This window comes from Pseudonaja textilis, chromosome 2, assembly GCF_049901715.1.
Source record: "Pseudonaja textilis isolate UNSWEBS1 chromosome 2, rPseTex1.2, whole genome shotgun sequence".
NCBI lineage: Eukaryota > Metazoa > Chordata > Lepidosauria > Squamata > Elapidae > Pseudonaja > Pseudonaja textilis.
The window spans coordinates 130,526,729-130,554,272 of record NC_141991.1 but is presented as its reverse complement, the minus strand read 5'-3'; the positions used below and the strand labels follow the sequence as shown (position 1 = coordinate 130,554,272).

The following is a 27,544-nucleotide window of genomic DNA, read 5'->3' as shown; positions in this document are numbered from 1 at the left end:
TCTTTTAGATATCTGTAGACTACAGGAAGTGAGAGTAGTAGGAATCTCAGGCCAGATGTTTGGCAGTGAGCGGTATTAGGGAGGCATGGTATGGACAGGATTTTTTAAATTCTTGGTTACAGCATTGACATTATACAGTAGGTGTGCGTGAGAGTAAGTTCTAGTCAATAAACCCGAGAGAGAAGTGAGCGGGCTGAATTGATGTGCTAGGAATACACAGAACTGGGAAAAATTCTGAGTCAGAATGTGAAGTTTGGGTTTAAAGGAGTGCTTTGTATTTTGCTGCTCAATCCTGCAATTTCTGATTAGCTTTTGGTTAAAATAATTAGATTTTAAGTGAAACAATTGCTTTGAAATTGGCTACGATGCCATCCATTTTGAATGAACATTCCTCATAGGAACTATTTTCAGAGACAGCTCAGAGCGGGTAAAGTTCCAACTATGACTGTTGAAGTTTTAGGTTAGTACTTAGAAGGGAAGATGAGCTAGATGTGAATTCAGCATTTAAAGGAATTTGTAATTCAACAGAAGACAGATTTTTGTGCTCCCAGATCTGCAACAAAAACTTTGGAAGTTGTGGGAGGTTCATCACTTGAGACTTTCAAGAAGAGATTGGACTACCATTTGTCAGAAATGGTGTAGGGTCTCCTGCTTGGGCGGCGGTTTGGACTAGATGACCTACAAGGTCCCTTCCAACTGTTAACCTGTATCTGTAAGATATTTCAGGATTTTGCTAGATGATCATGACAAAGGAGGTCTATTTCTGAGGAATTCAGATATGTATACAGTACCTTTGTTGTATCAACACTGAACAATTATAGCACACAGTATGAAGTCTTTAGAATTTGTTGATCCAAAGAATAAAAGTAAGCGGTTACTGAATATGCTCTCATGGAAGTCATGGCAGTTAACAATTTATAAATTATACCATTTATAAGCTCTGCTTGAATGGTAGCTACCCAAATGAGATGTGAAATATTTTTTTTGCCAGTATATGTAGGCTGTTTATCCCACAAATTAAGTCCAGCAAAACATCGACTTGACTAATCTTCAAACTAAAATAATATACACCATCCCAATCCCTAATTTAATTTTATTGGTTTAAATTACAGTTAAAGGTTTCTTGCCTAACTTGCTAATGCTGAAATGGAAGGATGTTTGTCCAGGCTATGGCCTTATTTGCCAACTTGTTAAGCAGAGTGTTGACTTGTGCCAACTCTACATTCAAGATTGACTATGAAATGAAAACAAATCCAGCTGAAAAGACAGGATTTCCCCCTTGATTTCCAAGTAATTTTATTCCAAATACCTTCGTTTGACCTCCATAAAATGCACATAAGATTACAGCTTAACTGAAAACACCAAATACATTAACCAAAATATGGAACTTGGAACAGCATATGACAAGATCCTGGGGCAGAGTGCATTGAAACACATTTAGAAATGCTTCTCTGTTCAGAATTAGTGTCTATATTCAATATTCTTCTGTAAATTCTTGTGGGTCAAACTGCAGTCACATATGTTCATTTTAAAAAATAAGTATTGCATAAATCAGGTGTGAAATGCAGAAGCTCAACATTTTAAGGGATGACTGTTTTTATTTTAACCAAATTACAACACTTCTTTTAAAATTGCTGTCAGTATTCAAAACTTACAAGTCCATTTTTTTTAAGGGGAATCATTTGGGAATATTAATTTTTCCCCTCCTTCAAACAGCTTGAACAACCGTATATTATCCCGAACTTGAAATAAAAATACTTCATTCCAACAAATAGTTAAGAATACATGAAGTTACAGCCAGCCAGACAGTTGACAGTCATGGAGTCTTCAACAGTTTATTAGAAATAATGTAGACATTAAAAAATCCCCACTGCTTTGAACACAAATTGAGGTTTTCAGGCTTATAAGCTGGTCAAGAAACAAAAAATCCAATAGTGTATTAACATTTTGTCACTTGCTTTCATATCAACAGTGCAAATACAATTTGGTCTAAATGTACAGATTGATAAGCAACAATGTACAGGCTCCATCTCCATAGCAAGAGATTCATGAGCTCTGAAGATCAAACAACCAAGTGTACACGCTTCACCCATTTTAAGTTTTAAAGGGGTTGCTAGTTTTAGCTAGGATATCTTGAACACTAACTAGTGATTAAATACAACAAAGTGAAAAGCATTAAACATTAGTGGAACATACCCTGAAGATACCCCTGGAGGTACAGCACTTTACCAGCTTAAATTTCCAAAGCCAATTAAAACATTGCTTCAGCCGGTTTTGTTCCAGCTACAAAACTTGAGTTGTCTGCAGTCCACAATGTAAGGGGGAAAAGTATACATTTACCACTTCATGTAAATTGTGTTTACCCATTGTAACATCTTACGATGAGGCAAAGAGGCATTATAAACCCTTTTATTGCAACTGATTTGACTGCCTATACCTCAAATATTTGTGTGATTGGGTTTTTGTTGTTCCTTTTTTTTGGAAGTCTGGAAAACTTTCATGCTAACATTATTGCCTCATATAGCTTAAGACTGCCCTGAACAATGGTATGCACCAATCAATGAAGCTGCTTAAAACAGGTTGAAGATGAATTAAAGGATGCATTTTCTGTCTTTAGAGCTATCAACTCAGGAATTCTTATCTCAATTGTGAAATGTTGTGATGAAGTCTTTCCCCAAACCCCAACATTTGTCAGTTTCTTTTATTCCAGGTCTGGCATTTCTAAAGGAAAAAAAAAGAGAGAAAAAAAATATTGGTTGTTGCTTATAGCAATAGCCTAATTATTGTCAAGAAAAACTTCTATAACTTTCAACACCCAAAAATATGACAATATATCATTTCATAGTTAAGCTAAAGTACACAAGGTTAAATAGCTTTCAGAGATATCTGGATTACTACCCCTAATGAGAATGTCCCATTGCATACAGGCATTCCTCAACTGGTGTCTGGTCACTAAGCCACTGTTTGAAACTCCAATGGACTCCAAAAAAGGGATTTATGAGCCAGAATCAACATTTCCACATCCATCCCACCCCATGATCACATGACTTTTGTGGCCATTTACTTCCATTTTCCAGCAAAAACCACCTCACAGTGAAGAATGAATTCATGCAACCTGTGGTATTTGCCTAACAACTGCTCCATTCTCTTAATGACTGCAAAAAAGGTTGTAAAATCAGGCAGTCACAAAATGACCCACTTTATGACTGACACAATTTCTCACTGAAATTGTGGGTTCAATTATAATTGTAAATCAGTAAGTACCCATACATTCTTTCCCAAATGTGCTAAGATCTGGATATATAGTGGCAATTTCCCACTATGTTTTATATTTTCCAATCACAGTGCAAGATACACTAATCCTTTCCCATTTCTCCAGCAGTCTTATTCCATAGGACTGTGGCCAGGGAAGAATAGATTGGTATGCAAATACAAGAAAGGCTGGCTAAAAACCAAAGGAAGTCTTTACTTTTTACATATACTTTGACATATATATGGGCAATATATTTGTAATTCCAACAAACTCAAAAGGTTTATTACACTGATGGGTAATACATAATGGTTTATGATATCACCTTCGCTAAACCACAACTTGAAAAAAGAAAGCCAACCCCATGTTAAATATTGGGGGAGGAGTAGTTAGCTTTTTAAAAGAGAATTCTACCATAAAAAAAGGAAACATATAGGAGGTGAAAGAGATTCATTTCAAATGAGTATTATGTAAACAACCTTTTCTAACCTGGTAAATGTACCGATATCCACTCAAACCCTACATAAGGTACCATAGTGAGCAAGGGTGAGGTAGAATGTAAGACTTAAGTACGACCTTTGCCCATGAAGTGTCAACAGCCAGAGGAAAATTGAAAATAACTGATTGCAGCACTTAAGGATTTATAACCAAGTAGACCACAGCAATAGAAATAATTTCTATGCCATTTTATCAGTCAGATGAGCAGCATAGAAATTTAATTAACAGGAATAAAGAGTAATATTATGTTTAAATAAAAACTGATTAGTGTTTTCTTACTAAAAACAGATTTCCTGCCAGACCTCAACTTTCATGCTTAAAATTATTGGCTCCTGGATCAGTATTGAGTGAGGAATTCAAAGCTACAGTGATAAACCAACCAAAAGTATATTACTTCCGAGCTTATTTGCCACTCTCTAGTTTCTAAAATATTGGTCATTTTATCTAAAAAGCCCTGAATAACTTGCGATTTCATTTCTCAAAGTGGCCTTCTCCAATGTAACATACTCTAAATACTACCACCTGCTGAAATTTATAGGAGTGCGGAATCACTAACCCATGTTCAAAATCTATCCCAATGGTAGACTGAGCATTTAAAATAGGTTAAAAAGTAGTTGATACATGAGCTGTCTTATATATAGTGGATATTAAATTTACATACCTGTTAAAATGCCAGATTTTTGAGATGTAAAAAAAATCAGACCGAGATCCATCACTTCAGCATTTTTCTACCCTTAATATGGCATACACGCTGTACAATTAATAGAGCACATAAGCTATACAAGCACATAAGCTGTACTTGAAACTTTTAAGGGGAAAAAAACATTAAAATGAACAATAACATGGTTGCATAACTGTGCACACTCTTAAACTCCTCTGTGGAAGCACGTTTTGATTTTATGATAGCACTGATTCTTCAGGAATAGGAACTTATCAGCATGGTACATCTTGCTCTGGGAATCTTTGTCTGCTCTTCCTTGTAAAAGTGCTCTAAATCTATCAGATTTCAAGGGCATCTCTCGGGCACAGCCCTCTTCAGGTTACCTCACAGATTTTCAATTGGATTCAGGTGTGATATTCCAAAAATTTTGTCTTCTGGTGAAACCATTCTTTTGTTGATTTTAGATGCTAAAAGGTAAAACCCCTCTTCATTTTCAGTAGAGGCCTGATGTTTTGTGCTGAAATTGACCGATATTTGCAACTGTTCATCATTTCCTCCACTTTGACTAAAACCCCAATTCCAGCTGAAGAAAAGCAGCCCCAAAGCATAATGCTGCCACCACCATGGTTCAGTGTGGGTAATCTGATGATGTGCAACGTTGTTTTTACACAAGACATCCTTTTTGGAGTTCTGGCCAAAAAATTCAATCTCGGCCTTATGGACCATAGCACATTTTCCCCACATACTTTTGTTATTTGATATAGGTTTTGCAAAATGTAACCAGGCTTGGATGTTTTTCTTTGTTTGAAAAAGGCCACCCTACCTAAAAGCCCAGATATATGAAAAATACAAGAGATTTTCTATCACTACTTGCCAGAAATTCCAACAGCTCCTTTAATGTTGCTGTAGGCTCCTTGAACTAGTTTTCTTCTTGGTTTTTCGTAGATTTTGGAGGAATATTCGATTTTTGGTAGTCACTGTTATGCTATATTTTCTCTCCCTGATGACTACTTTCACTGTGTTTCCTGGCTTTGGAATTTTTTTCCTGACTGATACCTTCCAACAAGGAGATCTCTGAAGCAATTGAGTAAATGTCAGAATAATCCTACTAAAACAGGATTTTGAACTTTATATGGACTTGATCACTTCAACTGATGGCAGGTGTGTACTGATTACTATTTAATATCAGTTTGAAGGTGATTGGTTAATTCTGAACACAGACACATCCCTATGTATACTTATGCAACCATGTTATTGCATGTTTTTATTATTTTCCCCCCAAAAGGAAATTTGTTTTGCAATTGAATTGTACAACTTCTATGTTATTTTAAAGGTGGAAAAATTATGAAGTGATTTGTTTTGATCCAATTTTTTTACAAAAAACCTGACATTTAACAGGGGTGTGTAAACTTTTTATATTTACTGTACAAAGCAAGTTTTTTAAAAAATAAAATTACCTACAACAGCAACATTAACTTGGTTGAAATAGAAAAAACGAGGTATGGGAGCTACAAACCAGTAATTATTAACAAGTTCCCTGTGTTTTCTCAATTTTACAGAAAGTATAATACAGCAAATGAATGTCCCAAAACAATCAACTTACTTTCATCATCACTATCTGGTGAATCCTGTAACAAAAAGAGACAAAGTTAACAAGTAAATTCAATGTACTGCTTTAAACAGCCATATAGCAGTAAATGAAAAAATTATTCTGTGGGCCTCCGTAGTCAAGTCTTTATAAATGGAATATTTCAGGCCCAAAACCAAACATGTTTAAATATGCAAGGCATTTTAAACATCAAATTTAATATTGCAAAATGCGCAAATATTATCTTTGTTCCAAATTAAGTTCATGTAGACATTTCCAAAAGAAGTTTCTAGTATGTCCACAGAAATTCCTATGCATGTTTACATGGTGTTATCAACATTCATGGCTAATATTTCAGATGAAATATGCCTTATAGAAAACTACTCACATCATCTGCTCCATCTACTTCTGGCAAATCTACATCTTCATCACCACCCATGTTGTTCATCATCTAATTACAAAAGAAATATAATATTCAGTAAGGTTTCGTATTATTATTTTGGACCTGAGCAACCTAAAGTAAGATTTGTTCCTTTTTATACCAAGAATTAAACTTTACCATTAATAAGAGTGCTCAGTAACAATTAAACCATCCTACAGCATTGAAACCCTTTTCAGGTTCCAATCACTATAACAGAATCTCTCATGATCATATACATAAATGATTAAAATCTTTCTCACATAAAAATGGGATCTTGTGAAACTGACATTCTTATGTGAAATTTCATGAGATCACTTCAGCCCTATTTTTTTTAAAGAAAAACTTCCTGTGTTACAAATATATAAATGTTCTGCAACTGCATTATAATCAATCTAGCACTCATTCGGGCCATGTTGCCAGCATTACTTTTATATAAAATATTCCACTTACTTCAGAAAAACGATCAAAATTGGACATATCTTCATCAGAATCATCTTCCCAATCTTTCCAGTTGTTAAAATCCACACTAAGCCAATTGAGCTATGGATATAGAAAGAAAACAATTCAGGCTCCTTGTAATCAAGTGAGCATGTTAAATAATTTGAAAAGTTTAGGAACCTTCAAATGGAAAAATGCTTATTTGATTCTCTTCCACTGATAAAGTTTTCCATCCTTAGGAAAACTAAGAGGGAAAAGGAAACAAAATCACCTCCTCTCCACTTTGCTCCACTAGAGCAAGCCTAAACTGGATGAGGTTTCCACCACCATTCCAAATAGATCACCAATGATATAGAAATCTTCTCTTCATTAATGCCTTCCCCTCGTCTTGTAATTCCCTAGTATTTATAATTTCAATCTGATTATGAGAAAAGAGGTCTTAATAGGCCTGCATCAAGAGTCGCGCCAGCATTTATACTTACAAATACGTTCAACAAGTAAGGAAAGGAAGAATTAGAGCAAAGACCACCCAATCTCTTTCTTAGAGAATGAAATGATGAATATGCACCATGGAACATGCAAAAAATGAGTATGCACTTGTGACTGTTTGTAAGACATGGGATAAACATACATAGCACAGTTGTACAGTAACTGATAAATGTTCTAATCTCAAAACTGTTTCAAATGTTCTGAGCTTGAAACAAAGCACAGATGTTTAAATATATTGTGCTGTGGTTTATTTCCCAGGCAGGTAATATTCCATATTCAAAGACAAATACATACTACTTTAAGGTTGTGTAAATGCAAAGCTTTGGGCTGGTTGATTTGTTGAGCTTTGTTAACATGTACTTTCTGTACATTCTTTTATCTTACTGATGCTGTGCTTAAGGGTACATTGTTGGTTTAAACAGGTTTGTTTTACTAGGCAGGCTTTATGTATATTTTCATGACCTTTTTGTAATTTCTAAAATGCTTTAAAACATATCCAAGACTGAAGAATATCACTGTGGAATTGTCATTAGGCAAGTTCTTTTTTTAACCTGTACTGAGCTTTATGTAATTTACTTTCCACTGACTCAATTCCATATTACTACATTTTTTCAAAAATGTGTTAGGCTGGCTGATTTAGGGCTTGGAGCAGCTATTTATTATCGCATTGTACAATATAGGTAGTCCTCACTGTTTGATCACAACTGAGCCCAAAATTTATGTTGCTAAATGAGACATTTGTTAAGTGAGTTTTACCCAATTTTATAACCTTTCTTGCCACAGTTAAGTGCATCAATACAGTTGTTAAGATTCACATAGTTAAGTGACTTCCCCATTGATTTTGCTAGTCAGAATGTCGCAAATCATGATCACATGAACCTGGGACAGTGCAACCTTTATCAATATGAGTCAGTTGCCAAGCTCTGAATTTTGATCATGTGACCATATTGATGTTGCAGCAGTCACAAGTCATTGTTTTCAATGTCACAACTTTGAACAGTCACTATATGAAATGTTGCAAGTTGAGGACTACCTGTATATTAATGAAATATATAGAGGATTTCAATAAGGAAAGCTGCACTGTAAATTAAAGTTAATTATTTTTAAAACAAGTAAAAGTAATAACAAAGGCTATCATTTTATTAGCTGGGTGGTTTCTTTAGTTTTTCATTCCTAGGCAATGGAGAGATATTCTACATTATTTGAACTAAGTGCTAAATAAAATAATGCGGAGATTACTTCTCTTTGTCCTATGTTAATGCATTTGCCAAGAGTATAGGTATTTAATTTCAGGAAGAAACTGCTGAAAACAGAGGATAGCAGGCTTGCGTTTTTAAAAACAATACATTCAGTTGTTGAAGGATTTTACATTTTGAAGCTTAGCTATTCTGTTCAAGCTCAATTAAAATATATCTTCCATTTTATACATATCCCAACATATTGTGTAGGGTTGAGTATTCAAAAAACGCAAAGTGTGTTTAGAAGGGGGGCTTGTTTTAACAGTTTAAGAGTGGTACAAAATGTAAAACAGTTTTTACCTTAGCTTTCTCTTTTGTTAACCGTGGCCATGACTGGCCAGATTCTCCTTTTCGTAAACAACATAAAACAGATCTGTCTGTTCTTTTATGCTTGGATTCCTAAAAAATATTTAAAAGTTTCTTTATTATCAGTATGTCTAGTTCATATAACATGAGATAAAGTAAAGCTGTTTCTAAGTTATACTATAAAGAAATCAGATTTGCCCAATTAAATGACCTCCCACCACATATTGTTTATATAATTTTGCCGTTACATGGTCTTTCTGAATGTAAAGAAGACCACTGTAATATGAAAGTGCATTCAATCGCATGGCTCCCAGCCCGTAGTATGGTACAATAAAAACGATGCAAATGCATAAACATAAGAATATACTATTGGAAATATGTAAGACTAAAACTCTATTTCCAATTGAATAGAAGAGCCTGCTCTGCTTAAATCCAATGTAATGAACTCCCGAACAGCATAAACTCTTCAATGTATATTACTCGGTGTTAACAGAGATAGCCACAAATAATTCTTTCCCCCCAAAATAACCTTACAATCTGTAATTAGTCACCATACTCTAAGAGGAATGGCAATAGTGGAGGTGAAGAAGACATACTAAATCAAGTGCATCAGTGAAGGGGTTTCAAACTAAAGCGTCCTGGAAATGAATAGCAGTAAAAAAAAAAAAAAAATCAAATTGCTGAGCTTACTGCCCTTTTGTTGCCTTAAAGAGCTGCATTTTGTTTTCTTACTTCTTTTGCTGTTCATTTCAGAGAATCCAGCCAAGAATGCCATTCCCTTATGAAGGCTGAGCAAAAACTGGGGACACTAAAGATGAGCCTTCAAGAAGGAGTGTCCTCAGAGTTCAGCTCAGCCTATCAAATGAGAGAAGGAAGCACCTCCCATGTATGGATGCTCTGAACAGCTCATCTGGAGAAAAAAAATCAAATTTGTATGCACAATTCCTCGTGGTAACACATTTCTAGGAATTTTACAAAAAAGCAAGTATGTATAATGAGCTTTGTTAAAAATTTGGCATTATACAAATAAATGAGAATAAACAATAAGAATGAGAATTTGGCAGCTTAACATTTCTACATAATCATAGCCTTAGCAGTCTAAAATGTTACAGCTGTGTTTCTGACATGTTAAAACTAAGTGTATGATTAAGAAAGGAACTTACGTTTGGATCAATGGAATTATAAAGATCAATTTCATTTAAATGTTTGTAGTTATCATTTCCTCCAAGACAACTGCAAGAAAATAAAAATCAAGTTCTCTCAATATCAACAAAGAGCCCATTTATTCATATCAATGCTGTTCATGCTCAGCGTTTAGTCTGTTGTAGTGGGAAGCTATAATAAATTTAATGAAATAAAATGATTTACTTACGTGAATGTAAGTCTGGCTTTCTCAAATTTTACATTAACATCTTTACTGTCTTCAACACAAAATTCAATAAAGACGTAATCCCTTCGGTCATACCACTTTGCTGAAGCAGGCTGCCTAAAAATAATTTGAGAAATATATTAATACTATTGTTCGTTTGTTTGTTTGTCAAACATGTACAATTATCCAACAACCATCTGCCATACAATACAATAAAATATTGGTTGCTAATGTATAGTTTTTCATTTTCCCTGATTAGTTGTTTTCATACAGCTCTACTGTTCATTGTTATTGCCTTTCTGTTTTTTACATTAAATTACGATTGCTTAGAAATGTTTTTTTAGTTTTCTAGAGTATTCAATTACGTAAACTTGCAGTTTGGGACTGGACTAAATTGACTGTTAGACCTCCCCTTCAGCTTTGGCTAAATACAGCAACAGCAATAAAGTGTTAATAAAGTGCTTTTCTTTTTAAAAAACTGCTTTAAGGTCAAGCATAAAGGTAGGCCAAAATCTATAGATGTATCTGAACAATTTGTGGTTGACTCTCCTAAGTCAAACTATTAAAATATAAAAACTGGAATTATGTAGATGGGAATATTAATACTGAAACCAGAAAAAAGCAGTTTGTTCATTAACCACAAGCTTGTCTACTGCATCCTCCATTCTTCTTTTGTCTCAAGATTGATGAATATTGGAGCTTGCATTAAAACACCACCACAGAACCTTTTGGGTGCCAGGGAGTGGTTCTGTGGAGGGCATTTTTTCTGCAGACTGGGGAAATGTTGTTTCACACTGCCTAGATCCCAAGGGTGCACGGATGGAGCTTTGTTCATTTGCAAGGTTCAGTTCCATAGGAGCTGCAGACCACTGCATTAAAAAAATGGAAATTGAAATGAAGACTTCAACTTATCCTTAATTTATAATCATCTACTTTTGCCATATTTATTATAGGTACAATTTAAATTCCAAAGTTTGGTAGTTAAATAATCAGTCATCGGGTAGATGTTTTTTTTTTTTTTGGGGGGAGAGAAGGAAGCAACACAACTTTTAATCTAGTACTGAAGATACCAGCATATGTTTAGAAATCTTATATTTTTAATAGCTAAGTATAATATAAGTTAATGATTTCTCAAGTATAAGAAACTTTTCTTAAAAGAGAATGAAATTAAGAGAGAAGTGATAAACCCCAAAATTCTCTCTCTAGTAGTTTTACAATTCTAGTTCTGGTTCACTACAGGTATTCTTATAATCTAGTAATATATTCAGTAACTTTCAATTTTTCAGGATTTAGAAGATGCAAGAATCTATAGCCCAATTTATACTAAGTGGCAAACAGCACTGTGTATTTCTCCAAACACTAACTTCTAAATTATAGATACGGTAGATTTTTTTCTTATTATAAACATCATAACCAATAAAAGAGAATACATGTAGTTCAGGGTTGAACTGTGGAGTCACTTGGTGCACTTGGATCCTTGCAGATGTTTCATTACCCAACTAGTTAATCATTCTAAATTTTTTGTTGTCTCTTTTAAGTGGTGTGTGGATGTGATTTATTCCTATGTATCTATTGATGGCTAACTATACCTCAATGGCTTGTTAACTACCTATAAACTACATTTACACACTATTCAAGAGATAATATTTAAAAAGTTAAGGCGGAATCAAAAAGTCCAAAACACAGTATTTGCAGCAGCCAACAACAGCAGGCAATCAAGCAGAATAGTGTATTCTACCAAAGAGAAAACCACACTCTTACCAACTGGGCAAGCAATAAGCAAGGAGCAAATCCCACACTCACCAGTACTGATGATGTGACCTGGTGAAGTAATGAAAAACAACCAAGATCAAAGAGCATCAAAAACTCCACAGATCTTCATATTTCCCATTCAGGGAAACTCCAAATAAGAGTGCTGCAGAACTAGAGCACAATTCTTACTGAGTTATTGCTAGTGAGAGATGAAGCATTCCTTCACATTTATGCTGTTGTGATTCACATTAAGATAATAAACCTCTTGATTCCACAATAAAGCAAATGCATGGCAATGATTTGGACAATCCTTGCATTAACATACTATACTAAGAACACATATGCAAAAATTTTAAAGAGTGGATTACTGCTGTGTTCATAAAGGACTCAAAATGGGATCCTAAGTTTTACCCAGGAGACCAATTATACCCTCACATACTGAATATTGTGAATAGGAGGCAAAACTATAGAATATCAGAAATTCATAACATACACGTTCTATTAAACAGTTGCTCCTGGCATAGCATATAGCCAAGTTTTGTTGCCATGGTTTTGACATAAACAAAGACAAAGCCAGCAGATCAAGAGAATTTCTGCAATCAAAGCAGTAAGCATCAAAAGGCAGCATACATCTATGCACCATTGCATCTTTTTTTACTGTTTATTTTGCACCAAGTTGAATACTTCATATTGACTCTGAGGTGCAATTACTAAAAGAACACTCATTACCTTGAGACCAATGGTGCATTTTCTTTTTCTGGAAGGATTCTTGAATCTGGAATTTCCATATTTAAAAACAAAATCTGTTAAATTCCAGAATGGTCTTCAATAAGGTGAGGAACTGTTCTTAAAAAGGCTATTTTGATTTTAGGGTTTTTTAAAACACAGAATTCTCTGTAATCCACAGAACAATAATCTAAATTTACTGTAAACTTTTTGCTTAGTGTTCGTAAGAATTGGGTTGTTCCAAGTTGCCCAGTCACTTATTTCTTCTCAGTAGGAGGCAAAAACTTTCCATTATGCCTGAATTCTTGCAACTGTTGTGCTCTACAAACTAGACTGAAATTACATTTGGATTTGATTTCTAATTCCTGGTTTGGGAAAGGAAAATCTAGAGAAAGGTCAATCTCAGATGTAAAGGGTAAATGTTTGCCTCCTTATTAATTTTTTATTGATTTAGCAGAAAGAACCAAATAGGGAGAATAGTGAATGGTGGAATTTTCAGCAATTGTAGCTTAATGTTAAATCTACATAGGTTTTTGCTGCTTTTAGGCATCCTCTGAATTGGGACAAATTTGGAAGAACAATGCTCCCTTCAGGTTAGTTCTATAAGAACTTACATTTTACAAAACTATATAACCTATTTGTCCATTTAATCTTACTGTTCTAGTAAAGCAGTTTTTAAAATGTAACCATAATTCTAAAGTTTTATCAATGATTCTCATTTTAATTAGGACTGTTTTGAAAAAAATGACTGTAGAATATATTTAAGTCTTAAGAGCATGTTAACCTAATTATAAATGGAGAAAAATATTTAAGACCTCAAAAAACAATTGGATTGAGCCTTCCATCCTTCTGAGGTGGGTAAAATGAGGATATTGCATATTGCCCCCAGATTGTTGGGGGCAATATGCTGACTCTGTAAATCGCTTAGAGGGCTGTAAAGCACTGTGAAGCGGTATGCTATTGCAAAAAGGCATATTTTTATGTTAAATTACTAAAAATTTAAGTCAATTCAAATTGGGCTTTGAGTATTGGTGGATTTAATATTTCAGGTTATATAAACCTAATCTTTCAATCAACTGCTACCATCAGAGATAATTAATATACTTCACCTGATCATCAAGTAATCTTATCTTTAGAAAATCCTACTGCCTTGTTTATGAATTGTAGTCAACTAGATGCACAATATAATTTCCACAATACTAAAAGAAGCCAATTCTATCTCAAAACTATCTCAAAAAATACTAAAATATTTGCCATAACATGTAATTTTTAATACTGCAAGGTACTCTTGACGAATGTATCTTTTATGTTCACTGAGAGCATTTGGGCCAAGACTAGTTCCTTGTGTGTCCAATCACACTTGGTCAATAAAGAATTCTATTCTATACAATACACCTTCATATTTTGACACAGATATATACTCTAAAAGCAGATTACAATGGACAATCAGAGCTAGCTTAAAGAAATAACAATTTCAGTTTTTTAACATCAGTATCATGCAATTGTTGTTTAATTTCCTTTACCCCTTTTCTCACTGAAGTTATTTGTGCAATGTATTAGTTTCTGACATCTGCTATGGGTTGAACAGTCAAAGCATAAGGATTTTTTTCTTAGTGGTGAGGCTCTGCTGCCATTGTATAGGACCCATATAGAACCCAATTTTCTTATAGACGTATACATGTAGTCCTTGACTTATGATCATAATTGAATCCAAAATTTATGTTGCTAAGAGAGGCATTTGTTAAGAGAATTTTGCCCAATTTACGACCTTTCTTGCCACATTAGTTAAGTGAATCATTGCCGTTGGCAAGTTAGTAACACGGTTGTAAAATGAATCTGGCTTCCCCACTGACTTTGTCAGGTTGCAAAAGGTGATCACATGATCTACTGTAGTCATAAATGAGTCAGTTGCCAAGTGTCTGAATTTTGATCATGTGACCATGGTGATGCTGCAATGGTTGTGTGAAAAATGGTCATAAGTCATTTTTTTCCAGTATCATTGTAATTTTGAACGCTCACTAAATGAACTGTTGTTAAGTCAAGGATTACTTGTACTGCAAGGAAGATCATTTATACCAAGTTTTTTTTTCCTGAAAGCTTATCTAACACTATCAATATTCTTTAGTGAAGGAACTTTCTAAAATAGTTCAAAATGACTTTCTTATATGAAGTATTTTTAAGCACTCAAATTATATTTAAAAATACAAAACAATCAAACCTACTATAGATATTGATATACATGGTAAAATAGAATTTGATATACTAACCAAGTTCCAGAAATGTATGTGCTGCTATTCAATTCAAATTGTGCCAAAAAGGAATTACTTTGGTTTATACTTTACATAGTTTAGGAAACACTTTACCTATTGTCTCAAGATTCAATTTAACAAATCTAACCACAAAATAACAAAAAAATATACTGAGCTTATTTCCTGGCCTTTAAAGTACCAGACTGTATATATAGTAGCTAAGAAACAAGTTTTAGATGTTTGGACTTGGATTCAGCAGGGTTAAGAATACTAGGTGCTCATTACAACGACACAAATTTTGCATGGAATAAAACAGAAAATTAAATTTGGTCAGTAGAAATTCAGTTACAGGAAGATTTCAATAAACTACCCAGCAACAATCTTATATCAAAACAAATGGGAAGAAATAGGTATTATCCATAGTTAAACCAAATAAGGGAATGATTACTTTTCATCTTATGTTTTAAGAACAATACTTTAATTCTAAGAAATGTTAAGGATTAGTGAAATATACTAATTTTCTCCTAATGTCATACTTTCAACTTCTTATATAACAAAACTGCCCTTTTATAAAGTACTAAGTTCTCACCATCCTAAATTATCATTTGAATTGCTATATAAAGGGTTATTATTACATTGTGCAATATCCATTGTTAGCTATAATTCAATACATTAAATCTCAAAGTTGTGATGCATATGAATTAGGGAAGGGAAGGTGTGAAACCCAGCGTGATCCATTTTCGTTACTATCTACCATATGCATTTCCAACTTTTGACACATTTAACATTGGATGTTGTCACAGAAACTCCATGTTCATAAAGCCACAAATATGTATCACATTTCAGGAGCATCCTATTTCTAAACTATGTTCCTAACAGCATTATATGACAGCATATAATGATTTAATGTGTTTTTCATTAAAGACTCCAGATCCCTATAAAAAGTCCTACATAGGAGTCAGTTGTTGGTAATTTCAATTACCCATTATGGAAGTTTATATTTAAGAGATGTTTTAAGTGTGTAAGCATAACTAATATAAAACTTAGGTATGGGTAGCAGAGTTAGCCCCAAATGAATAGTTCATCTGCTGATATGGTGAATATGTAATTTGTCTCTGCATCTAAATCACACAAACCATAGTTATGTAACATCTTACCCATAAAACATGATTGAAGACTACAGTTTGAAAATGGCTTCCAGTTCTATTTGAAGACAAAGGCTTATACAATTTATTTAGAATGACTCAAATATACCATGTACTGGTTTATCAAACCAGAAAGTGAATAATGCACAGCCTTTTTCAACCTGGTCTCCCTTGAACTTACAATTTCTAGAAGTCCTATTTCAGCATGGATATTACTAAGAATTCTGAGAGCTGAATTTCACACTTAAAGATAACTGAATCAAAGCATTTTCAGGGAGGAGATAGTAGGAGTATATGACCTTGCAGACACAGATGTTTAAACAATACAGGTAATCCTTGATTTATGACAATTGACCTCAAACTTTGTTACTAAGTGAAACATTTGTTAAGTTGTGCCCATTTTACCAACTTTCTTGCCACGTTTAAGTGAATCACTGCAGTTATTCAGTTAGTAACATGATTGTTAATAGAATCTGGCTTCCCAACTGACTATCAGATCACAAAAGATGATCACATGACACTGCGTCATAAATATGAGTCAGTTGTCGATGGTCATAAGTAACTTTTTTCAGAGCAGTTAGTTGTAACTTTAAATGGTCACTAAATGGACAGTTGTAAATCAAGGACTAACTGTAGTAAGCAACATGTGACTGTAGATCCTCTTTTCACCAGAGATCAATAACATTTCTTATATTAATCATCTTATGAGAGTGATCCAAACAGCAAACAAATGGTCAAGACCACTACAAATTGTACTAAGCCAAAATGCTTCAATCTCTTAGATCTTCCAGGTACAATTTCAGAACCATCTTAAAACAGTATGTTTAACTCCATATTATACCTGCACAACAAGCAGCATTTTGCATCCTTATCAGTATAAAGTTGTCAAATGTCATTCTCAAAAAACTTTCTGGCTTGATTGAGCTGAACTTCATTCCCCAATCAAGCAACAGCAGTATATTCTAAATACAAAAATCTTCACTCCCCTCTCAAAAAAGTATTCAGCCCCAAAACATGTGCCAATACTGATATTTAGAGAGGACATTTCTAAATCTTCCTAAATCATTAATGCAGAGCAACTGCTCTTTCCACACTAGGTTGGATAAAAAGCAAACAAGGGAGCAATCCAATGTGGAGTTTTAATCTGTAGTTTATCATAATCATTTCTGTTCTTGGTTAAAGTTTTCATCTACACCACACATTCTCTCCTAGAATTTTGCTTTCCTCAACTGTTTTATGCCAAACTGAAATCTACTTTCAGCTTGGAATAAAGCGATTATTCTACGATTAGAAAATAAATTCATTGGAGAGCATTTGGAAGGAGAGGCCTCCCCTCTTACACCAACAGATAAAATGAAAATGATTACATCCAAATAATAAAATTGTTACAGCAAACCCTTAGGCAAAATCAAAACTGTAATATAACTTCAAGATATTAAGATTAAAACTTCAGTTATAGTGTAATTCTTGATGACTCCATGAACATATCTATGTAATTTTCTTGGGAGGATGATACAAATTGTCTGCAATTGTCTTTTTCCAGGATTTCTGATTTTCTCATCTGGCATACAATTCTGGTACATCTTAGTGGTCCAAGCAGTCACCTGGAATCAACAGACTCAAACACACACACAAATTTAGCACTAACCAGATTTGATTCTATTTAACTTTGAAAGAAACTAAGGTTAACTAGCCAGTAACTTGAGCAAAACATAAATTCATATATTGGCAAGCCCTTTGAATCTAATTAAAAGGTCAGCTAAATTTTCATCTTATGTTAGAATAAACGGTTTCCAGAGCAAGAAAACTCATTCAAAAATGGATTCACAATTTACTTTGAGATAATTGTTACCAGCACTGCAACTCATCCCCAAGTATTCTCATTGCTTATAAATCTACCCATTACCACTTATAAATCTACCCATTACCACTCCTACCCATTTACCACAGTAAACAGGATTTGCCTTTGGTTTTTATCGCTTTCACTATTGGCTCATGGGAGTTCCCTTTAGGGGGGGGGGCTTAGTACAGTATGTACTGGCACATTCTTCAACCTGATTTCCATTCTTCCTTTTACAAGCCCACAAGTCTTATTCCCATATTAAAACATACTTCAGTGCAACAAGTAATACTGTGGGGAAAAAAAGCAGTTATGTTCTAACCCCTCCCTGTAAACCGCAAAAACTCCATGCTATTTCATTCACATTTTGATCGCCTTAGCTGCATTATTCCCTCCCTTCACAGAAATCTTGTCTCCTGTATGACCTTGCTTCTCTTAGCTCCTAAAATAAAAGCTGCTTTACAACTCTCTTCCCTACGAGCCTACTACCACCACCCGCCCCAGTTTAGACAAGTAACCATTTTCCTCACAATTTAGCCTGGCACATGCTGCTTAGTTCTTCTATGTCAGATATTACACAACACAACCAGTTTTTAGATCGCCACCTTCCCACGGATTTTGACCGCTCCAGCAAGAAACCACCTGAGAGTCGGTGATTTCGGTACAGGGAGGTCGGTTGGTTTAAGTTGGAGCCGAGGACGGTGGCGAGGTCTTCGAGGCAGAAGAAAGTGCGCTCTGCACGTGCACAGAGGCACTCTTCGCCTATAGATTTAAAGAAGCAACGCCCGGGTAACAAACCGCACCACATGCCAGGGTAAACCCCGCGTTAGGCCGCCTTTCTCTCACCGCTCCATCATTAAATACTACCGTCCACACACCCGCTCCCCTACCAGGTCTAGGCTCAATAAAAGGCACGGGTGGGTCTCTGAGGGAAAGGTTTTCACCATTTCCCGATAATACACGTTCATCCATCCGGCTGCCACACGCCAGGGACCATCCGAAGCCACTTCGACCGTTCCCGGCCCGCCTCACTCACTCACATGGCGAGCGATGTTAGCAGCGACGGCGGCTCCTACTCGTGCTCCTTCCTCTTTCTCCGTCTCTCCAAAAGACTCGGACCGGAAAAAACGAAGGCGGGACTGAAGGTCTCCCGGCTAGGACGAGGTGGTGGCAGGGTGGCGATGGGAGCGGCAACGACGGTAGGAGCGGCGGCGGCTCGTCCTCGGGGCTGAAAGGCCTGTTACCCACAATGCCGCGCGTGCGCGCGCTCTCTCGCGCTCTCGCTCCTTCTTCAGCAACGGCGGCTTCCAGGCAGCTGGTGACGCAGCAAAATACTCACCCCCCCCCCTCCCCGCCCCACATCCACCATCCCTTTCAGGCATGGTAAAGTACGCATGCGCACTACTCGCCACCACCTTGCCGCTTCGTCGTCCTCAACGGCGCGCTTATCAAAACCCGCCGGATGTTTTGTACTGCGCATGCACGTTCTCCCCCCACCCCCACCGGCCACACACCTTCCCAATACGCACGCGCAACGCTGTCTTTCGCGCATTCTCTTGCAAGGCCCGCCGTCACAATTCAGATAGCGACGCGTGCGCGTTTTTAACTTTCGCGCATGTTCTCGTTTTTTCTGGACGTTCTAGGCTAGGCGTTTGACCCGTTTTTTCAGCGCATGCGCGGAAGATAAAGGTTTACAGTTTTAGTTGCCAGGCCACCGCCGGTCGGTTTAGGATTTGCTTGAATTAATTTACGCCGCTCTATTATAAAATGATGCGATTTAATTTAAAAGAAATTGAGCTGTACGTGAGAGGAGCTCTGACTCCCAAAACACATGATTAAAATCCTGAATTCATGATAATATTGTATATGTGCACAGAAAAAGAATCCTATTGTACGTGTCAGAAAGTGGAAATTAAAACGTGCTATACCATATTTCAGCTGCAAATTCTAGGGAATTTCTAGGCAGAAGCAAAGGGAAAGAGCAAATTATAGCTGCTGCCACCAGGTTTGGATTTTTGTAGCTGGGATCCAAGCCATTCCTATTAAAATAAATCTTTCAAAACAATTCAGACAGGGCCATAGGGTGGTTTAGCAGACGGGGAGCCCAAAAATACTCTCACCAAAAAAAAAAAACTAGAAAAGTGCACATAAGCAGATGTATTGTTTTATTAAATAACAATGCAAACCTAAACATACTTCCACAGCAGTAAGAACAACTTGAATAGGATAGAGTTTAATCTGGGCCACGAACACAAGTGTTGGTGAAGCATCTATACTTTAATTCCAATGAAAAAGTTTGTGACAGTTGCTTGCATATCAGTGGTGGGATTCAAATTTTTTTACTACCATGGCTTGGTGGATACGGCAGGGGAAGGATACTGTAATATCTCAATTCCCTTCCCACTCCTGGGGAAGGTTATTGCAAAATCCCATTCCTTCCCCACCCCACTAACCTGCTTTCCAGCTCTGTTCTCCTGTGCAGGGCAACAAAAGAAGACCCAGCCGATCAGCTGGGACTCGGGAGGCAGAGAATAGATGGGGTGGGGCCAGCCAGAGGGGGTATTTGCCAGTTTTCTGAACTACTCAAAATTTTCACTACTGGTTCTCTAGAACTGGTCAGAACCTGCTGAGTATCACCTCTGTTGCACATAGCTTCATTTCACCTCATGCTAATCTGCAATTCGGCTTAGCATGAGATGGGAACTCAAGACATTGTGGCTGCAAATCCAATCCTGTGGCAGTTCGGTCATAGTTTTCCATTCAAATGAAACTCTTGGGTTTGTGTGATTGTGTGGAAAGTTACACAATCAGAAATACTTCTTCCTGGTAGGACAGACAAACCCAGACTACAAACATTCTGATGACCAGAAAATAATAGCAAGAGGTGCAGAAAAATATAGCCTGGTTTTTAAATTATTATTATTAATAGCTTGCATTTGATGGCCTTTTTGTAGGCTTTATATTGCAGACAATTCAAAATAATGTGGTATTTGGACATCCAAGGTGAGGGCTAGCAGCAAAACCTTGGTCCCAGAAACTATGCCATGGTCCTTCATTATAAGTGTATATGATTGCATCAAATACGGTGATGCAAGTCAACACACCGTTCTGCTAACAAATGCAGATAGCTTTAGAGCAAATAGATCCCATTTACCAATCCCTGCTATAGTGGTTAAATTGAAATGTTTTTTTAAAGATCTATCTTTTTAATTTTTTATAAAAAACCCTAATTTTAATACCTTATTTTCCTAGTCATATTGAACCAATCTGAAATTAGAGAGCATCTACAACAGCTTCCTAAAACTATTGGTTTCCTTAAAATAATTGAAAGATAAAGCCTTCATCCTCAAATAAGTGAATTGAGTCATCTGAAATGATTATCTCTTTGCTTTACATTTCCTTTGAAACTGACAAAACAATGGGACACAAGATGTGCATATATGCACAGAACACATACAGGGGCCAAAGAATGGACACTGATTTGAATCTCAACCTGTAAAAGCTTCTTATTTTGATTTTGTGATAATTAGGAAGGCATAATTGGGGACTCTCTGTATAAATAAGGCATAATATCCCTTCAGTGTGACTGAAGGATCCCGTCAAACTATAGATCACATTGTGACTGGCTGTAAGCCGAGGGTATATACCAATCCAATATCTGATATTTTTAGTATAAATGATGTTGCATTTCAATGGTTAGATGGTCAAGACATTGGTATTTGAACTTAGATCTTTTTAAACATTTTATTGTGTTTTAAACTAAATGAAATAATATGTATTGCTACTCCATGTATGGTATGCCATACACTAAGTAAATAATTTGTGATTGTCTTCTTAGGCCATGCTATGGGTCACTCACATTCCATGGTTGTGCTACATTAATGAATCAGATGTCATATAAGAATCTGTATAGAAAGTAGTTTAATTCATTTGAAACTATATCAACAACTGGAATAGTGGTTGCAATTTATAGCCACAGCTGGAGAAGACTAATGCAATGAAGATATGTATTGTAGATAGATAAAATTGCCAATGCTGTGTGAACTTCTATAAAAGGAACTCCCACTTAAAAGCTAGTTTACAAAGAAAACATTTAGTATGTTGTCATTTCTGAAATCTCTTGCATTCTTGACATTCTGCAGGGAGCAGTGTTTGTATTTCAACATAACACTTTAAACACATCTGTGACGCTCTAATTCAGTGGAAAGGAGTGAAACTTGAGAAACACTTCAATTAACTTCCCTGTAGTTTGTGAAAACAGAGCAGCCAGGGTTAGAAGAGACAACTGAGAAGTCTAAGAATTTATTTGTTTAAACAAATTTATAAGAATTCCAGAATGGAGTAAAATCTACAAATGCAACCTTTCTTGAGCAAAGTCATATTTTCCTTTTATGTGGTCTGCTTGGGGGCACATAAATAGGCAAGTTCAAGGATTTAATCCTCATATATTTGACTTATAACATCTATCCCATTACAACTCTAAAGCTTCGTATTGTGATTTTGGCATGGTTTTATCTTAATACTGGAAATAAGCACTAGGTACAGGGAAGTGTTAGTAGCACTGTATTGTGAAAGGAGGAGAAACATAGTATTGCAAAGTCTAACTGCATAACAAAAATTCATTTTAACAGGCCATTTGAGGGGACGGGTATTCCCTGCTTTTCCCAAATGTTCAATAAATATGAAAATGTTATAGCAGCAATTTACATATGTATAATGTTGCAGATGTTATTAAATTCAGAGGACTTTTACATAAATTTAACTGCCTTGTACAGATTAGTTCAGATACAACAGATCTGAACTAATCCAACAGAGAGGGATGTCTGAATGGAGATTTTTTAAAAGATTTTTTTAATCCCGCCTTTATTATTATATTTTTTTTATAAATGATTCAAGGTGGCAAACATACCTTACTCCTTCTATTTTCCCCACAATAACCATCTTGTAAGATGAGTTGAACTGAGAGTGACTGGCTGAAAGTAACCTAGCTGGCTTTCATGCCTCAGGCAGGAATTGGAACTCAGAGTCAGATTATTTTCCCTATCTGAGGTTGCAACTGCTGCACCTAAAGCTGTTTTTGAAGCAAAGGCAAAACAAAAAACAAAAAAGCCTCCTTTATCCAAGCCAGATCATCCAGTTCCTGAATAAATTTTTAATCTTATCAACTTGTTTTTGAATGATAGCTTCGTAACAGATTGTAATGAATTATTTTTATTTATAATTTTAAGAAATCAATCTAAAAGAAATTTAAACCACAAATCTCACTTGATATTTACCAAGTAGGGGATGGACAACCTTTGAAGGTTTGGAAGTTGCATGTAATATTTTGACAGGTGAGGCCCATAAAGTACATATGCTCCATCCAGGACTGAGATTTCATTTGGAAGGGATTTGGAGTGGGTCACTATCTTAACACAATGATTAGAGCACTTTTGCACTGACACTTGTTTCCACACATTTCCAGCTTCATTGACAGGAAAATTTCAAGAGTTGGCAAGGATCCAAAAGAGGGAAATTGGAGGGCATGCATATACAGCCCTACAGCCACAAATTGGTCACCCCCATTTTAAGCCATACATGTTAAGAGATCAATTTTAAAGTTGTGTGTCCCTATAATTCATTGGTTTTTTGGTAGCTGATATACTTCTAAAGAAAGAGTTGTTGCCAGAATAGGGTTAAATAAATCCAGCCTCTCCTGGCAACGAGATAACCATTAATGCTGACTTGCACTGGGAACAGAAAACATTGAAACAGGTGCATTTTCTCTCATGGAGCCTGACATAATAGCTGGGCAGAATATCAGGCCAGGATTTCAAGGTTTGCATGACATTATCATCAGGTCACTTACCAGTCTCACAAGAAACCTAGATTACTGATGCAGACAACTGCAAATGAATTAGCAAATTACAGGAAAATTACCTTTTAATTCAAGAAAGTGAGAGGAGTGCTAGAAACCAGTCAATCATGGCAGTATCCACTGGATTGGGAGTGATGATTCCCTTTTGGTCTGTTCTTCTTTCAACAGACTTCATCACCAGCCTTCCATTGCCAGGACATTTGTAGTTATCATCAATACTGTAGTTTAATACTGTACCTATTAAATGACATTAAGCATTTCTTCATCTTAGAGAGGAGTCTAAATTAGAAACTGAGTTTACATACAAGCTAAGATGTTTATACCATTATAGAATTTAAAACTATAATGAGAAGCCTGAGGCCACCCAGTTCTCTCCTCTTTCTCATTCTGGATTGGGACTGATAGGAACCAGGGATGGTAGAGGTTCCCCCTCCCATCTTGAAGATGTGAATTATGATAGGTAGTACAAATTAATATATTTGATACTTTTCAGGCTATGAAACTGACAACTTAATTTTGATTCTAGGCATCTGTCATTGTTTAAGAAATAGGATTTAGAATTTTTTCTTGTTAAATAAGAGCTCATCTAAATATGCCTTCATTAACACCTTGTGTACTCTTTTGTTGCGAACTCATTTCAAGATGACCTCCAAAGACCATACATATGGGGATGTATTATTAAGAAAACTAAAAAAAAAATGAAGGCAAAAATGTTACCCATATATAATAGTAACTCTTAATTTTTTTTAAAAAAGTACATTTTATTTAGCTATTTATTGAAACATTAATTTTTAAAATTGCTCTATAAATGGTCTTTGGAAAAAAAAATCTGTATTACTTAATCTTTCTAAAATTATATATTATACAGACAAGTAAGCATACAAACAACACTTCTCCAAATAAGGACCGTGCCTGGATCAGGTTACTTTAACATAAAAAGACTGTTCATTTGGTTCATATAAGAAGAGATATTAGCAAACATTTTACAACTATAGTACACTGGGAAAGTAAAAATATGGATTCTGTCATTACGACAGGACTGTACTTTTTAAAAAAATTACATATTTTAATGTAACTCATTAATCAGATCAGGTACAAATTTAAATTTTGTGTTTACATACACATGCATATATACAATTCCAGCCCTGCATTAGATGTAAAGCCAGCTGGGTAACTTTGAGCCAGTCACTCACTCAGCCCAACCCAGTTCTAGGAAAATAAGAGAGTAATAGTGTGCATTTGCCACCTTGAGTTATTTATAAAAATAAAGGTGGGATATAAATAAAAATAAACATGCAAAGTGTAAACAAGTTCCTATGTTTATCTAAAATTAAAAACATTTTTGCAAAATGGTTCCACTTGATGACTCTCAATGTTTTGAAAACCCCCAAAGTAGATTTTAAAAACCCAGATAAAATTGTCTTAAGCCCATCCCTTATTGTTAGAAATTAGTCAATCCTTATACTTTCAGTAGAATAACAATTTCAATAGCAGATAAGTCAAGCCACCTGAATAAAATTATTATAATATTTTGGAGCAACCAGAATTTTTGTAAACGGTATTCAGAATATAAGAATTATGAAGGATTTAAAAATAATTATTTCAGCTGTATTTTTACAGGGGTTGAATGGTTGCAGTCAGCCTGTTTAATTGTGGTTCTTTGTTTTACTTCAGCTGTCCTTGAGTTTTTATGTTGTTTTTGCCTGGGGTTGCTACAGCAAGATGGATGGCCATACACATTGAAATAATAAAAAATAAAATAAAATGTTTTGCTATAACATTTCTGTTAATCTCCAAAAGGTTGGAGAACCATCTTATCTGGAAGGGCATTGATGCAAAGAAGATCCAAATCATTTTTCTATCTATTCTGTGGTGGAATATACATAAACGATCCAGATTTATCAACAGATAAGGACATAGAGTATCATAAACATTTGCTAAGGTCCACGAAACAATAATCCTGAATAGTTGCTGTCCTATCATTTTTATCAACAGGGAAACAAACAGAATCCACAAATGAAGAGCAGTTAGTTCCCAGCAATGCAAAACCTCTAAGTTGCACACACTTGTCTGTCAGGTGTTTTTTTCAAGCAGAATCTCTCTCCTTTTATGTGACTCTCTGGATTTATTGCAAGTGTACTTATCATCTTGAAATGTTTACATTTTTTGTTTATGATACTATAAATGAATGAACTGCATGCTGCAAAATACCCAAATCATCAGGATTTTTGAAAAGCAAACACGTTATCTAAAAATAACCCAATTTCTAGGGTTATATATTGTATGCCATATGTACTGTTATCTCAACATTTTATCTTCAGATACTGATTCCATTGCTAATAATTATAGAAGTTTGCTGATTTGGATTACTCTTATTTTAAATGTAAAATCAGAGTAGATCTTAATGAGATCTTCACTAACACCACCCCGAACTTCTATAGCATCAGTTAAGGGTAATTTTACACCACACTAGTGAGAATCATTTTAACAATGTAAGATTTCCTACACAATGTTCTCTACTTTGTGTAATGTGTTTTACAAGTAAATAGATGTAATAGCAGACTCCCTTTTTATGGACCTGCAGATTTAGTTCAGTAATAAATAACAAATGAATGTTGTAAGCTACCCAAAGCCACGTTTGTCAGTTGGATAGCCGTATAAATGTGTATAATGAAATAAGTAGTTCAAGGGTATCTGTATTTTCCTTGATTGTAACTTTGAATTGGTTACATGAGCCACTTAACCAAGAACATCTGTATCAAGCCACAATGGTGCAATTACTGTATGAAAGTATATGTGATGTAAGTACCAAAATCATGTAATATGCATATTGACATCTTAAGGCACGTGTCATTTGCCACTCTGCTCCCCCATGAATACCTATGATTGTAAGAATCTATTCTCTTCAAGAGACCTGGGAACAAATACTGTGTTTGCAATTAATTCTATCCCAGAATATTAAAAACATAGTTTGAACAATCCATACTGACCAAACTTCGTATCATTCTAAAGCATAAAAGGCTTACTAGACATATTAAACCAGAGGTATACCACATTAATTAGCTTGTTGGGGAACCTAGTCATTACAAAGAGAGTTGTATTTGAAATCCAAACATTTTTTTAATCTAATGCCAAATAAAACTGTTGAATATAGCTCCATCATTATTCAGAGCCAACACAAGATAATGCACATATGCCAGCATCCTTCTCTACTTGGGAGTGATTCCTTTCATGTTTAAAGTAATGCTTTATGAAAAATGTAGACCACTGAGAACTCTAGAATATGGCATTATAAAACATATACTGACGCACCAGCTGTTTAAAACTCAATTTACAGTATTTTTCTTATATAAAATGGATCAACCAATATGTTATAGCTGAAACCCCAAATACCAGAAAACCATAATATGCATGATTATTAAGAGCACCAAAATGTCATACTTTAATATAATGTCTGCTTATATTGAAGAATTTTTTTCTATTTTTGTCCTTATTTTTTAAAGCTGAATGTTTAATGTATCTGAGAAATGTGCAGTTAAGTAATTTTCCAGGGAGTAGAAAAAGGGCATATACTTTATTCCTAACAGAACAAATGTAAAAATCATAAATTTATGCAAATTTATTTATAGAAGGGACAAAATCTAGATTTTCCCACAGAAATTTAATTTTGTGCATGACTGCTCAAACCAATGTATGATAAAAAAATATTCAAAATAG

General features: G+C 35.2%; 1 protein-coding gene across 1 annotated transcript; it reads right to left on the bottom strand.

The window, feature by feature from the left end:
• Window positions 1-1,279: 1,279 nt before the first annotated feature.
• On the bottom strand, window positions 1,280-19,226 carry PTGES3 (prostaglandin E synthase 3). Its single transcript, XM_026714706.2, has 8 exons — window positions 19,011-19,226; window positions 10,262-10,375; window positions 10,053-10,122; window positions 8,884-8,982; window positions 6,869-6,958; window positions 6,386-6,448; window positions 6,013-6,037; window positions 1,280-2,721 (listed from the first exon to the last, which is right to left on the bottom strand). Coding segments are annotated over exons 1-8 (483 nt in total). The 5' UTR covers window positions 19,013-19,226; the 3' UTR covers window positions 1,280-2,701.
• Between the last annotated feature and the right edge of the window lie 8,318 nt (window positions 19,227-27,544).

Bases quoted from the DNA above. Each gene is read 5' to 3' on its own strand.
- PTGES3 (XM_026714706.2), bottom strand. The intron at 8,983-10,052 runs GTAAGTTCCTTT...AATATTTTTTAG, and splicing joins ATAATTCCATTGATCCAAAC to GAATCCAAGCATAAAAGAAC. The intron at 2,722-6,012 runs GTAAGTTGATTG...TTTTTCCTTTAG, and splicing joins ACCAGATAGTGATGATGAAA to AAATGCCAGACCTGGAATAA.